This window comes from Sturnira hondurensis, unplaced genomic scaffold, assembly GCF_014824575.4.
Source record: "Sturnira hondurensis isolate 20B ecotype Veracruz unplaced genomic scaffold, ASM1482457v3 Scaffold0005279, whole genome shotgun sequence".
NCBI classification, from domain to species: domain Eukaryota; kingdom Metazoa; phylum Chordata; class Mammalia; order Chiroptera; family Phyllostomidae; genus Sturnira; species Sturnira hondurensis.
In genome coordinates this window covers 17,572,835-17,588,765 of record NW_028077910.1, presented here as the reverse complement: position 1 = coordinate 17,588,765, position 15,931 = coordinate 17,572,835, and the positions used below count along the sequence as shown (strand labels likewise).

Here is a 15,931-nt window from a genome sequence, read left to right as displayed (position 1 = left end):
AAATAAAATCACGTATTAAAAAAGAATCTTTCAAAAATTTGTGACCTCACTTAATGTTGGGAAATATGTTTTGTTATATACTTTTGAGGTTTTATTTATTTTCTAGAGGAGAAGGGTCAGAGACAGAGACAAATATTAATGTGTGCTTGCCTCTTACACACCTCCTAATGGGGATCTGGCCTGTAACCCAGGTATGTACCTTGACTGGGAATTGAACTCACAGCCTACCTGGTTCAGAGACCAGAGCTCAATCCACTGAGCTACACCAGCCAGGGCTGCTTTGTTCTGTTTTAACCAGAAGTCAGGCAGCTGAAGTAAACTTCTCATTCTGTATTGTTGATTTTCACAGGAAAATCAACAATTTGGACCAGATGATACCTCTGACTTTTATCAGGATCACAGTTGTTAAGAAAAATGTGGACATTGTGGACATTAGGGGATTATCACCAGCACTGTCAAAGAAGCTGTGCACTGTCGGCATGGTTTTAGCAGCAAATGTGTTTACGCCAAATCCTCAAACCAACTCAAACTGGCTTTAAAATAAATGGATTTACTATCTCACGTGATTGAGAAGGTGGACAATAGATATTTCAAGGGTTGGCTACTTTAGGAGTTTAACAATGTCATAAGGGATCTCTATGCTTTCTATTCTCTGCTGCCATCCTAAACACATTTTTTATCCTCAGGATTATCCCCCATCATTATCTTCAAGATTCTGTACTCCTCCCCTGACTGGGGTAGCTCAGTGGGTTGGGCATCTTCTTGCAAACTGAAAGGTTGCCAGTTCGATTCCTAGACAGGGCATGGGCCAAGGTGGCAGGCTGGGTTTTTGGTTAGAGACCCGTGAGAGGCAACCACACATTGACGTTTCTCTCCCCCTCTCTCTCCCTCCTTTGCCCTCTCTCTAAAATAAATAAATAAAACCTTAAAAAATAAAAGAGTCTGTCCTCATGTAATAACAGGGGGAATTAGCCATTCTCTATTGCTAGGAAAGGTCTAAGCGAACTTCTCCAGGAGCACTGACCCAAATGCAGGCAGAAAGCGGGTGAGAGAAAAGAGCAGCTTCAGACATGAGGTATAAACACTTCCTTTATTATAAATGACCAAAGCTGATAAAGCTGGAAGACTATTCTCTGTAAACGAAAATTAAGTATGGCTGTCCAAGATAACTAAAAATAACACAACCCACAGTTAAACTCTCTTCAAAGACCAGCAGTATGTACGTGCACATATCCTCCAACCTGGTAAGTTCTTGCGTGTTTCATTTTTCTTAGAAGTATACTACATTAATCCCAATTGGTATAAATTATTTTGTTTCTATCTTTATAACAATTATCTCTCAAATATTTAAATACCATGAGAATATAACTTTGATCATTTCAGGGGAGGGAAGGAACCCCATTTTAAATCAATGTAAAATATCCATATAGTTCCACAGCTTAGTCTTCTCATAGTAGGTCGTCTCCAGTTCTCTAGGATATTTCACCCTTTTCTACGAAAGTGTATGCGACTCTTAAGTTCTCTGAACTTCAGGATTAATGAGTTGTCTTTCCATGCTTCCCAAGTATTTCTAAATTTGTCATAATAACTTTCTTTTTTCAGGTTGAAATCTGATCCAATTCTTTTAAAATAACTGTCTTTTTCCCATATTTCTCTCCAGGAGCCTTTGAATTTTTCCAAGTAACTTTCTTTTTCGAATTCTTCCTTCCATATTCCTTCTCCTTTTTTTAAGGCTGTTAATTCAGCTTTAAGTAAGTTTCTGTGTATTTTCCAATAGATTTTAGAATCATAATCTAACCCTTTAACGAGAACAGTTTTGCCAAGGCCTCTTCTCAAAATTTCTTCATTCAGACTCACACTAAAAAATCTACCCTTGAATAAAAAAAATAACACAAACCAATTAATTAAGAAAACTGATAGTGTACCCATAACATCTACTTACTATATTATTTTTGACCTAATCTTTATTTTTCTGTTACCCTTTAGTCCCCTAATACTCCCCTCCCCCAGTAATCTCCAGTCCTTTTTCCTTTTTGCTCCACCCCGTAGCCTCCCCCCCACAGCTTTCATCTATTTACTTTAACATCAGTCCTTCAGCAACTTTAGTCCTCCTGAGAAAAACAAAAAAGGCAAAGTTTCCCAAAGACCTTAAAACAGCTATGCGAAATCCAAGAATTTCATTACTAAAAGAGATCCTTACTCAAAGTCAATTGCCTGTTTTATAACATACTGTCCTCCACAGCCTCATTGGTCTCACCCGAAGAGGTGCAGGAGCAGTAAAGTATATAAGAAGTGGTTTATTTGTTGTTTGGTGGGGGATGGACCACAGGAGACAGGCAAAAGAAACTCAACGGGGGGCAAATGCAAGATGAACTGAATCACGATGGAACTGTTAAATTTGGTTAATAATTCCAGTATTTGGAAAGGCACTGGCACGTAAATAACATTTTAAAACACTTTCCACAAAATAACTAACATAAAAATAGGTGTGGCCTTGAATCTTCATCCTTCAGAAAACTTCATTCATGGAATCCGGCACTTCTAATGAAACTGGATAAATGGGACTTTTTTCTCCCCACTAATTTACAATTTAAAGGAGATCCAGCTTAGCTATTTCTATAGTCCTTGCGGTATTTTTAACCAATTATTAATGTTTCTTAGCTTCATTAGACAAGTAATTTATGGTTAAATTCTAAAAATGTGAAAACTCCAGGTTTAAAGTAGGAGATAATTTTCTAGGACTGTTTAAAGAAAAAGTAACCTTTTCCTCCTTTAAATGCAGTAACTTCTGGTATATGATACTGAAGAGTTAAGAGAGTTTTAAAATGTTTATCATATTTTTCTCAATCATTTAAAGTGCTCATTCCCTTACACCAAAATCAGAATAATGAAAATTCACACATTAGTAACACCCAACGTATGTACCGGTAAATTACCACAATACACCTATTGCCTAGTTGGGTCACCGGCCAGGAAGCTACGTCAGGTAAGATACGTAAGGTGAGGTCTGGGCTCAGGAGCGGGAAGAGCAGGGCCTGAGTGGAGGCTCTGCCACTTGGTCACCCTGTGTCCCATCTGTGAATGGGAATAAAAATAGTGACTTCACAGGGTGGCTTTGAGGATAGAAAAAGTGTACTCCTCAACTTAAAGACGACAGTATTTTTGAAAGACCTTTGGCATCTTCATATAATTTTGTATCATCAATTTTAAATGTAAGATGCTTTAGATAATTCTTATTTCGATAGAAATGAGTATGATCTGGACAAGCAAAAAATAATGCATTCCATTAGGTTTTCTAGCAATAAGTTGAAAACGTAAGAATTAAAGTGGTTACAGTTCGAGTCACTTTAATGTATGGTTATTTTTTTCTTCAAATGATTCTTGTTTATTATATAATAAGGGACTTTAAAAAGAAGAAAAACAACTCTCAATTCTGTCGTAATAACATTTCCACTATTTCATTTTTCCGTGCTCTTTTCTCAGTAATCACCCACCCAAACTCTGAGCGAGGCACACCCATGGACTCAGCACAGTGACCCGGCAGCACCAGCAACCCCCGTGAAGCTCCAGGGCGCCCCCAGTTACACAGGGGCTACAGCCGGTCGGAAAGGTGGGCCAACTGGGAGGCCATGTTTGGGGATGACTGGCCACGGGTCGTACAGAGTGTTTACGGATGTTCACCTTTGGAGTTCAAAGACTGAGCAATGTTTACCTTCAGAAAATACCCTTGCTTTTTGTAGTTTCCAGTGGACAAGGACCATTCAACAATTGTTTCTAATATCAGTGTGATACCATATTCCCATAACACAAAGAAATGTATAAACAGTCTCCTTAAATCAGCAATGTCAGAGGCATTAATAATTTTAAGTGTTTCCTTTTTTAATTTTCTATTTTTTATAATAAACATCTATAACTAAAATTTTATAGCAAAATTCATATCTGAAATAAATACCTGGTTCTCTAAATATAGTCGTGAAGAATAGCAGTTTAAAAAGGCAAAACATATTCAGGCCTACCATATATCCAAGGTTTTCATTAATGACATAGGCATGCATAAATAAAAAAATACAATATCACTCATTGTTTCTTCACACAACTTACCTTATTCACTAAAAGGTAGCAAAAGAGTGTTGAATTCTCCTTTCCAAGGAGCTGGAACCAGAGCGGCTGGGAAGGGTTTAGTTCTTTCTGCAGCCACACCTTCCCGGCGTCAGTGAGCGCTACCCCGGCCAGCCTGACCAGCAGAACACCACGTGGCTCTTCTAGAAAGGTCAGGCAGAAATGCGTGCAGTGGTAATGCTATGCTGTGAATGCAACCGCAACAACATTTAACTCCCAAAAAACCAACCGGATATACTCTGTTTATGTATAAACACCCAGACTCTCTCCAAATGTAAGTCTGTTTATTTCTATATTCAAGCTTTCTTTGAAAACAATGCAAGTATATAACAGATGGAATAATTTCCAAAACCCATTACAGTAAGCTTCACAACAGAATGCGAGGTTTACGTGAGGTTTAACCAGTTTACCTTTAAAAAAAAAAAAAACTTCCAGATTTTAAAAATATATACATAGGATCCAGCAGAAACAACGCCTGCTTGAGTGTGGTTGGTAGGGTACGTGGATGCCTTGCGCGAGATGGACAGCAGTTTGAACATTTCAACTAAAACATCGTATGATAGCTTCAGTATAATTGTTATGTTACAGAATTAGATGCTTATGATTCTGTAATAAAAGGTTTTGTAATTAAAAAGGGGTGTTATTTGTGCCAGACCCTGTGTGTGTGTGTGTGTGTGTGTGCGCACGCCCGCATTATCCTTGCATCTTACTTACTTCTCCATGAAGATATAATCGGTAAAGTAATAGGTATGTGCTCAATTTCTAAACCATCCTCGGTTATTCGGTGTAATCGTCCACGTAGTTTAACATTCTTTCTTATAAATTCTACTGGAATATCTGAAGAACTTGTAAATTTTGATGTCTGATGATTTACAAGGAGAAAAATACAACATTTTGTATTATTTTCACTTTAAATTTAAGTGTGTAAAATTGTTAAACATTTAAGAAGACAACCACTAAAAAATTTTTACTTGGTTCTAAATTTTATGTTAAATGTTTTAACATGGTTTAATTGAAAGTCATAAGAACATTCTTTATTTTTTTAAATATTTTTTATTTATTTATCTTTAGAGGGGAAGGGAAGGAGAGAGGGAGAGAAACATCAATGTATGGTTGCCTCTCATGAGTCCCCTGCTGGGAACTGGCCTGCAACCCAGGCATGTGCCCTGACTGGGAATCGAACCGCGATCGTGTGGTTCACAGGCCTGAGCTCAATCCACTGAGCTACACCAGCCAGGGCTAAGAACATTCTTTATAAGCTCCCAGCTGCCAGAGGGGAGGGGGCAATGGTGGACAGAAGGGGAAGGGACTAGTCAAAGAACAAGTATGAATGACCCACGGACATGGACACCAGGGTGGGGATTGATGGGCCCGAGTGTGGCAGCAGGGGGTGTGCTGGGAGGAGGAGGGCAAAGGGGGAAAATGGGGTAATTGTAATGTAATAAACAAGAGTAATAAAAAATAAAAATAAAAAAGAACATTCTTTAGAAATCTTTGTCACTTTACTATTTTAAGCTGCTTTATAGAGCACATCAAACTGATTCCTAACTTCGAAAAGCTAATATTCTCAAAATATGACGTAGTTCATCAAAAAGAAGTGAATATGATGAGTGCAGATCTGTACCAGGCACCACACAACTCCAGTTAAATAGTCACCATCCTGTCCGATGTGCAGTCTGCTCACGCAGGTACTGCTGGGAAAACCTAAACAAAGCTGAGTCAAATTAAATTAGAGCTCTTAATCGACAAGACTTTCCTTCTTCTATTTTTTATCTTGTAGGAGAAAAAGGACCCCCCAAAAGGTCCACATTAGAGATGTAATTAAACACCTCACATCTAATGCCCTAGAGTTAGTCGACATTTTGTCTTCCACATTGACAATACTACAGGGACACGTGGATGAGCTTCGCTCATAAGTAAGAACTTCACATACGCTGCTGGATAAATTAGTACCCAACTTCCAGCAAAGTTGAACTAAACATTACCCCCCAAAATCCACAAAAGAAACATATTGTAGCAAACAAATGTAGAATGCAAAACATTCTATGGGACAAACAAGTTAGTTGCTCTCACAAATCAATGGCTTGCGGGAGAAAAATAGAAAGTGTAGATTGTTATAAAATACATGAGATCAGAGATACAACGAACAAGTATAATATCCAGACCATTTGAGTCCTGATTTGCTTAAGTCACCTATTTAAAAAAGACCTCATTTAGACCATCAAGGAAATTTTAATACGGACTGGGTCTAAAACACTAAGGGATTACTCACTGTCAGTCAGTGTGGTAATGGTACAGGGCAAACTGGCATTGCAGGACACTAAGAAGCATACACCCCCTTCCTGTTCACACTAAAGCTAATGAGGACACACAAAATCCCAGAGTGTGGGACGTTCTACAACACAACTAGCTTGGACTCTTCACCAATGACAATGTCACAAGAGACAGAAATTAAAAACAGGTGGTGACAATTCTCCTGATTAAAGAAGACTAGCGAGACATGACAATGCAGGATCCTTGATGCAATCTCCAGTTGGGGAAAAACAGCTGCAAAGGATATTTTCTGAAAGCAAATCTGAGTATGAACGGTATCTTAGCTCATACTACTGCAAAAAAAAGTTCAATTTAATTGATAGAATTAATATTAATGTGGTTATGCAGAAACATATTCTTGTTTTAGGAAGTACACTGTGAAGTATTTATGGGGCAAGTTTCCTGACATCTGCAACCTGCTTTCACATGGTTTCACAGAGGGAGAAAGAGAAAGCACAACTGCGACAAATGTTAATAACTGGTGAAGCCAGATAAAAAGTAGGTGAGCCTTACAGACTTTTTCTAAAGAAAACGTTGAGGGTGGGGAGTGGGGTGGAGAAGGATTGTGGATCTACCGTCAGCATTTAAGAATGTGGCACCAAAACAAACGCAAAACAATAACCTAAAGAATGTGAAATATGCAGCTACGGCTAGTGTAGCTCAGTGGATTGAGCCCAGGCTGCAAACCAAAGAGTCGCAGGTTTGATTCCTAGTCACGGCACATGCCTGGGTTGTGGGTCAGGTCCCCAGGGGGGGCCACATGAGAGGCAACCACACATTGATGTTTCTCTCCCTCTCTTTCTCCCTTCCTTCCGCTCTCTCCCTAAAAATAAATTTAAAAAACCAAAAACATAAAAAAAGAATGTGGAATATGCAGAATGTAAATAAAAGGGAGGAGAAATCCTAAATGAAGAGTTTAAATGAGTCACCTGACAAAAGCTCTTTATGAAAAGTCTGTGGGAAAAAGAGAAACATAGGCTAATGTCCATAGAGATGACACACAATGTCATCTCTGTGGGCAAAGTTAATGTCCACAGAGATGACACACAATGGTGGCACTGATGAATTCATGTCACTGGATATCACTAGGGGCGGGCACTCTAGGAATAAGCCACGAGCTGCTCACGGGATCCTCTCCAATTTAAGATGACCACCACTGACCCGTCCACCACTGACCTGAATAAGAGAGAGCGTAAGGATGAAACATCAGCGTGGTCTGATGCCTGGAAGGGTGTGGACACTAAGAGTCAGAGTGAGTATTTTAAAAGATCTTCGGGTGGGGTGGGGTGGGCTGGGATGGGAATAAAAGACAGAAAACTGTACTTGAACAACAATTAAAATAAATAAATGAAAAAAACAAATAAGTAAAACAATTATAAAAACCTAAAAAGTACATAAATAAATAAATAAATAAAAAGATCTTGAATCTGGCTGCTGTGGCCCAGTGGAATGCCAGCCTGTGAACCAAAGGGTCTCTGGTTCAATTCCCAGTTGGGCACATGCCTAGGTTGCCGGCCAGGTCCCCATTATGGGGCATGTGAGAGGCAACCTCACATTCAGATTTCTCTCCCTCTCTTTCTCCCTCCCTCCCTTCTCCTCTAAAAATAAATAACTAAAATCTTTAAAAATAAAAAATAAGAAGATCTTGACAACAAGAATGACAGGCTAAAATGTAAATGCCTTCCCCTGTACTACACCCCAAACTAATGAAGGATAGAAGGAATAAGCTAACAGGAGCATATACAAAAAGAAGTTAGAAGTTTTAGTTAACTGTGAACTCAAAATGAGTGAAAGTATGACAAAGCTACCAAAAAAAAGTACAAACTCCCTTCCACTTCTACTTTCCTGCTGTCCTTCACCAAGCTGATTTAAGTATATTTTCCTTTTTTAAAGATTTTATTTATTTATTTTTAGAAAGGGGAAGGGAGGGAGAAAGAAAGAAAGGGAAACATCAATGTGTGGCTGCCTCTTGTGCACCCCCCACCAGGGAACTGGCCTGCAACCTAGGCATGTGCCCTGACTGAGAATCGAACTGGCAACCTTGGTTCACAGGCCCACGCTCAATCCACTGAGCCACACCAGCCAGGGCTGATTCAAGTACATTTTTAAGGGTTACCAAGCAAAATGATCTCTCAGTGCTGTTATTACCCAAACTGTTAAGCAGATCATTTAACATTCTGAAGATTTGGAAACCTTCAAAATACATGGAATATATAGATTTTTAAGATTAAGAAAGAAAAAAGTAGAATGAAAAGAACTAAAGTCTCAAAAGTTCTAGTCATATATATATATTATACTAAAAGTAATATATAAAACATGTATAAATAAACATATACATACATTATGTTAAATAAATGATTTACAAAATCATGGAGATGTAAGAAAGAACCTATTAGCTATAAGGTTAAAAACAAGATTGAAGCATTTATAAAAAGAAAGATACAAGTACTGACATGGACCTGGCTGGTGTAGCTCAGTGGATTGAGCACAAGCCTGCAAACCAGAGGATCGCGGTTCGATTCCCAGTCAGGGCACACGCCTGGGTTGCAGGCCGGTTGGTTCCCTGCAGGCCATTTTCTAGCAGGGGATGCACAAAAGGCAACCAACCATACATTGATGTTTCTCTCCCTCTCTCCTTCCCTCCCCTTCTAAAGATAAGTAAATAAAATCTTTAAAAAAAAAAAAGTACTGACATGGAGTCAGGGGGAAAGAGAGCAGCTGGAAAAGATGTAGTGCAGTAATACTTGTAGTTAATCTATGATAATATAAAACAATAAGAGATGTAGGAAATTAATATACATAGAAGCAATTAATCCATGTGAGACTGTAACATCACATTAAGATGACATCCTACAGCAAGTAGTTATAAAAAAAACCTTGTAAATCTTGATATAGCAAATGAATTTCCACAATGTTTATTATTAAAACACTACTGAAAGTGCAAAAAATATGGTAGCTGAAAGCATACATTATTTTCTGACACTGCACCTCTTGCTTTATTCATTGAACAACAACCTGAAAGATTGTTGCAAATCAGAGCAAGTATAAATTATTCAGTGAACGGGATATAATTCTACTGTGATCTAAATCTAAAACCACTATAGAAAGTTTTGAGATATTCCACAGTGTCTGAAATGCAAATTTAGTGATTATGCCATTCTAGCAAACTAAATCCTTTCGGATTTCTTTTTAAGCACGAAGAAAGTGATGATGGAAATAGAGGCTGTGCAATTACTTCCCATAAAATACAGAGGATGTGTGACTGTTAAAACAAGATCTTAATTGTTCATTCTTGTAAAATACTATTTAAATGTTTCTAATATGAATACCAAAATGCTACTCTGCTTGAGATAAAAGCCGAGTGAGACAAAATTAACAGCCTATTGGTTCCCACAATGCCTTGTTCATTTTTCAACTCACCAGTCGAACACTTCTTAGAAGTAACATTATTCCAGCTGCGGCCATTATGGTGCTAAAGTTCTTCAGAAAGAGATTTAATGATTAATTCTAATTATTATTCACAACAGTGGAAGTATTAATTAGAAGGGGGAAAAACCGACTATCCTCCTATATCTACCCATCCAAGTAAGGCACACAGCCCTACTAAAGGCCCACTTATTCCAAAAAAAATCTTTAACTGCCCGCCTAACTATTGATCTTCCCCTTTTCCTCCCAAACAATCTGGCACACACACGGTAATTCCTCACATAATATTGCATTGTTCTCTATTAACTGTATTCCTTTAACCCTGAGTTCCTTAAAAGCAAGGGTAGGTTTAACACTTCGTGTGTAATGACCACAGTAACTCACAGAATCCTGAGTCTACACTGGGAATTTAAATATTTGGTAGAAAACTCGACCACCAAAATGTTAAAAATACAACACCTTGGAAAATACATGTAAGTCGTTGAGAAAAACTTAGTGATGTTTTCATAGCGTTTCATTTAAAAGAAATCGACCTAGAGGAGTTTCATTAAAAAACAAGAACCTTGCAACTCCCTGAACAAAAGTGAGAATCTGACATGTTTTCCTTGATAAATACAACTAAGTATTATAAAAAATGAAAGCAAACGAGGCTCTACATGCTGTCATGAGTTACTTGCTATAATGTATCTCTCAACTAATTTAAATGCTGTTTCCTTTCCCAATCCTACTGAAGTCGTTTTTCCATTGAAAATAATCCATGCATCTCTTCCTGTTTACCTGGAAGACTGGAGGCCTGGTTAATTAACACGTATATACATACCTACCACCGTTCATTAATGCAGTAAATATTATCTAGCTCTAAGTGGTAGGTAGTGCTTTATGGACTGGAGCTCCACTCCTGGGAGTGAGATCAGGCATCGTCCTAGCCGCCCTGTGTGCTGCTTGGCTGCAGAGTATTTGCAAGGCTGCTCATTCTACCCAAATTCTCAGCAGAGTCGGTCATTCCTTCCGTTAGGACACCTGGTTTTCCTCCTCCTCCCTCACCGTTCCTTCCTAATTTTGCTGACATTCTTCTTTTCACTCCCGAATTTCTAGCTGTTAAGAGTCCTGCAAGTCTCAGTTTGAAACTAGGATACTGACGTTTTTCTCACTTGCTCCAAAATGTCATCCAAGCTTTAAATACTTCTTCAGGCCTACCCAGCTCATTCTGAAAGGTACAGCCCAGTTCTGATCTCCCTTCAACACTAGACTCATATCCAGTTGCCTAGAACATCTGCAACTATGTTTAGAAGTCCAATGACCATGTTCGAGTTCACACAGCTCTGTTTCAAAGTCTAATAGACACCTTCAAGTTCACGTGTCCAAAAAGTCCTCTAGATGATCCTAAAACATTTACCCCCAACTACTACATACTACCAACTTCTGCCAACACCTACCCAGGGGGAAGCTGCCCTGATTCCTCCAGTCCTTTGCACCCCACATGCACACCATTCACACCACCATCACCACCAACAACAACGGGGTCTTAGCCACAATCCTCTCTAGCCTGGTCGCCTCAAATGTCCCTCCCTTCCTAGAACTTCAGTGGCTTCTTACCTCGCTTAAAAATAAAAATAAAATAAAGAAACCTCTTCTCTCACCATGCCTACAGGGCCTATTGCTCCGCCCTCCGAAACCGCTCTAAAAGACCTGCGGGCACCCGCTCTCTGGGGAGGCCCCGGACCCAGTACAGCGCCGGCAGGGACTGGGCAGCGCCGGCCTCCCGGGCCCGCCGCGCCTGCCCCTCCCTGCAGCCCTTGCCCCACGCTGCCTCGCCTCCTCGCCCGCGCGCGCCTGGGGTTGTGGCCTCGGAGTCTGCTGCCCACGGCCCGGCCCGCCCACCACCTGCCCGGCTGGCTGGGTTGTGATACCCGGACGAGGCGCAGGTGGTCGTCCGCCCACTGCGACATCCGCGCCACCACATTGGGCGCCGCTCCCTCTCGGTCGGCTGACGGCGAAGCCCCGGTCCCGGGCGGCCCCGCCATGTTCCCGGCTACCCGCGAGCCCGAGCCCGAGCCACGCTCCACGGGCGGACAGCAGGGGGCGCCGCGCTCCTCGGGAGGACAGCGGGGATAGGCGATCCTCGGGCTTTTCGGGGCGCCGCGCGCAGGGAGTGGCCGGACGGCCTCCTTCCCTCCTTCTTGTGGGCGGGCCTCCCAACCGGTTAGAAGACACCCTAGCAGTGAGGACTCCACACTTTGTAGGGTTTTCCACTAGCGTGGGTGATCCGTATGCGACATGGGTGGGGACTGAAGAGTTCTCGACCACGCTAGTGGGAAGATGATCAATCTGTGATTGCAATTAACCCAGCTGCAGTGTGGGTTTCGCAGGTGCCATGCAAGAAAGGAAATTGAAGTTCATTCCTCCACTTGTAGCAGTAATTCTTGGGGCTCATTGAGCTGACCAGGCCACTGAACCGTGCCCGGTTCACCTGCCCCATCTAGTCTTCAGTTCCCATCTTTTCCAGCTTGGTCTGTTTCAGCCTTATAATTACTCTCTAAAATAGCCTCAACTCCAACTCCCCGGCCTTCTTGGCACATGCCTGGCAAACCCCTCACACTGGATTACACCCAATGTGCACCAAACAGTTGGAGTCCAGTATGGAGAGATCTTCAGCTTTTTTTCATAGTAAACTGCAAATGTAGACTTGCATGAAATCACTGTTTTGAAATCAAAATGAAATGTTGGCAAAACACTGTGCTGGGCATAGAATATGTGTTAAGGCAGAGACTACAGACTTTCTGTGCATTATTTCTGCTTTAATGGTTTTCATTATGCTTTAAGTAACGTCAAAATTCTTTAGGCTCATGTACAAGATACTGGATAATCAAGACCCTAGGTATCTAAGCTGTTTTCTACTCCCTACTTCATTCGTTATGCCTCAAGCACACTGAGTACACTAACCTTCTTTTATGTTCTTCACACATGCCAAGTTCATACCTGCCTTACAGCTTAGCACTTACTGTTCCTTTTGCTTAGAACGCCCTGATCCCTTCTCCCCATGAGTCTCGCCACCACCATCATCAGCCTGGCTTCTTGTCCTCTGTTTAATATCATAGCCACGAAGGGCTTTTCTGAACACTTGATCTCAGGTAGGTCCTCTCCATACATGACATAAAATTTAATTTGTAACTTTATGGACTTCCCTTTTATTCCCTACTTATTCCGTTTATTCCCTACAAACAGGCTTTCTTTTTATTCCTTTTCTTCCCTACTAGTTTGTAGGCCAGGGACTGTGTCTCTTTACATGTCTACGTATATGCCTGAATAGACAGTGCCAAGCATAGTTCCTGATTCATAGAAGAACCTTATTAAATATTAGCTGAAGGAGAGACATCCTCTTCAATTCTCTGTATGGCAAGATCTCTACCTATCCTTCCTCCTCCTTCATTTTGTCCACCTCCTCTTTCCTTCTCCATATTCCTCCACATCAGTTGGGTCGTACAACCTTTAGGGAGAATAGAACTAGTCATTACAGTGCACATGAAGAATTAAAGAGTACCATTCAAGGTAACTATATAGCAAAATATAAAATATTGCATAAGTGTATTTTTGTTTATAACTCTTTGTTTCTCCTGTATGATTTCAAATACAACTAGAGAAAACAATAATAATAAAACTGTGATGGGCTAGTGTATAAAGATAGGGTTTGTAAAACAATAATGGCATAAAGGAGGGAGGAGGAAACAAAATTATACTGGACAGTTTCTGTATTGTATTGAAATTGATTTGTGTGCACTTTGTGTAAATTATACCCTGGTTTTTATTATTTATTTTTATTTTTTAAAGATTTTATTTATTTATCTTTAGAGGGGAAGGGAAGGAGAGAAGTATCAATGTATGGTTGCCTCTCGTGAGTCCCCTGCTGGAGAACTGGCCCGAAACCCAGGCATGTGCCCTGACTGGGAATTGAACCGCAATCGTGTGGCTCGCAGGCCCGCGCTCAATCCACTGAGCTATGCCAGCCAGGGCTACCCTGATTTTTTTTAAATAGGTGGCGGGAGGCTTTGGGGAAGAAACAAGGAACCCTGGAACCTCAAGCCAGTTGTCGGGCAACGATGACAGGGAAATGCGATAGTTAGGACTTCCATCTAGAACACAGTTTGGGCTGTGTCCGGGATCTAACAGAGCTCTCCTGAGTTTAGCCACCAACACTGCCCTGCACCCCAGGAGCGGATCCCTACAAATACTAACCCGTCCCCAACCACTTGGTGTCTGCCTCACTGTGTATTTCTCATTCTCCTTTCACTGCCAACACACGCTCTGCATCTCCCACTCTTTGTACAACACCCTGAGAAACTAGGATCAGTCCAGGCATTATCATCCATATCAAGCGAGGTTTTCCTGCCAAGACACCTACTAGACTGATAGCTGGTCTATAAATTGCCTGTGCGTCCCTCAGGGACTCACCCCTCTAGCACAGTCAGCTGCAGTCAGTATGACCTGGTGAAGTGGCCACTGCAGGTAAAGCTAGAGTCGATTTGCTAAGCCTGGCTCAGTGGCTCTGAGCATGGCACTTGCCCTCAGGAGAGGCTGTGGTAAGAAGAGGCTATAGAAGAAAACCACCTCTCCAGAGCATTCTCCTAAGCAAAGTTACTCTTTGCCTCCTCTTTCTTTCACTGCCCTTTCTTTGCTGAGTAAATGATGAAGTTCTAAAGGAGAAAGACATGTCAAGACATTTTTATTCCAGAAAAGATAATAAATTGTTGAATCAAGCAATAATCAAGGACTACAAGGGACTCACCAATAGATCAAGGATAATGAATGTGTGAGTATTCGCCCGTGATGATCTAAAGCTTGTCATCTTCACAGCATTAAGCTCAGAATGAAGTATTTTTACAGGATTGTCCTGTTTGTAGTCCATTGCTGGGCCAGTCCTTCCATTCTGTCGTGTAATAAGGCTAATTTAGGAGGGTCTGATTTAGTCACATAAGCCTTCCAATTTTGTTCTTCTGCCTCAAGTCATACCTCACTACTCAAATACTAGATTTATTATTTCCTCTACCCACAGGTGCTGACTTTTTCTCTTACCTTATTACCTTAAGTTAAATTCCTTGGATGATTCGCCCCTTTTAGACCAGGAGAAAATATTAAAAAAAGAGACATCACTTGATGCTGATCTCTGGGTTCTAAGACCCAGGTTTTTATTATCCCAAGACCTAACCATAATATAACCCCCCAAAATGTGTATTAAAGAGATTACGACTTCAACAAACATCAGATGAAACATGCTTGTTAGGTTTTATTTACTCGTATTGTACTGAAAGCACATACAGTTTCTGGAGTAGGGATAGGTTTAATTTTTAATTACTTACAATGATCACATTGGTTCCACACACCTAGTGCTCACCTGTGTGGTGACTGATGAGAACCAGACCCCATTAACAGCTCATCAGAGCCTACAGGTGCTGGGGTTTGTAACACAGGTGAGGAACCCTACAATACAAACAGGAATAAGGCTGGCTCTGTAGGAAAGCTGCACTGAAGCCCTCCGTCCTTCAGAAAAAGGAAATCGTAATTCCTTCGTGTAAACAAGTTTTCCTTGGGAAGAATCCTAGGTTCTCCTTTGGAATGTAAATGTATGTCTTCAAGAGGGAAGCCAAACTTATGTCTCTAGATTTACAACCCAGAGATATGGCCACAGCCCCAGGTCTCATTTCCTCTTAAAATGTGCATTCTAGAGAAGCAAATGTGTTATGCACCAAATTACATCCCTCCAAAATTCATGTTGTGACCCTAAACCCCAATGTGATTGTGTTTGGAGATAGGGCTTTGATGGAGGTAATTAACGTTAAACTAAGTCAATAGGATGGGGTTCTAATTCTATAGGACTGTTGTCCTTATTAACAGGAAGACACCAGGGATGTGTGTGTACAAAGAAAGGTCATGTGAAGACACAGCAAAAAGCTGGCAGTCTCGAAACCAGGGAGAGAAACCTCAGGAGACACCACAGCTGCTGCCACCTTGATCTTGGACTTTTAGCCTCCAGAATTGTGGAAAAAAATAAGTTTGTGTTGTTTAAGCCACCCAGTCT

The 15,931-nt window shown here is 40.9% G+C and overlaps 1 protein-coding gene across 1 annotated transcript; it reads right to left on the bottom strand.

Moving 5' to 3' along the window:
• Positions 1-1,076: 1,076 nt before the first annotated feature.
• MISO1 (mitochondrial inner membrane subdomain organizer 1) lies at positions 1,077-11,943 on the bottom strand. The gene is made up of 5 exons (XM_037046683.1): positions 11,769-11,943; positions 9,853-9,912; positions 4,834-4,981; positions 4,102-4,262; positions 1,077-1,872 (listed from the first exon to the last, which is right to left on the bottom strand). The coding sequence occupies exons 1-5, from the start codon at positions 11,880-11,882 to the stop codon at positions 1,483-1,485; spliced, it is 873 nt and encodes a 290-aa protein (XP_036902578.1). The 5' UTR covers positions 11,883-11,943; the 3' UTR covers positions 1,077-1,482.
• Positions 11,944-15,931: the final 3,988 nt, after the last annotated feature.

Coding starts and splice junctions, on each gene's coding strand:
- MISO1 (XM_037046683.1), bottom strand. CDS start 11,882: ATGGCGGGGCCGCCCGGGACCGGGGCTTCGCCGTCAGCCGACCGAGAG. Junction 9,913..11,768: donor ACCACCTGCGCCTCGTCCGG/GTATCACAACCC, acceptor CTCTTTCTGAAG/AACTTTAGCACCATAATGGC. Junction 1,873..4,101: donor GCTACCTTTTAGTGAATAAG/GTAAGTTGTGTG, acceptor TTTTTATTCAAG/GGTAGATTTTTTAGTGTGAG.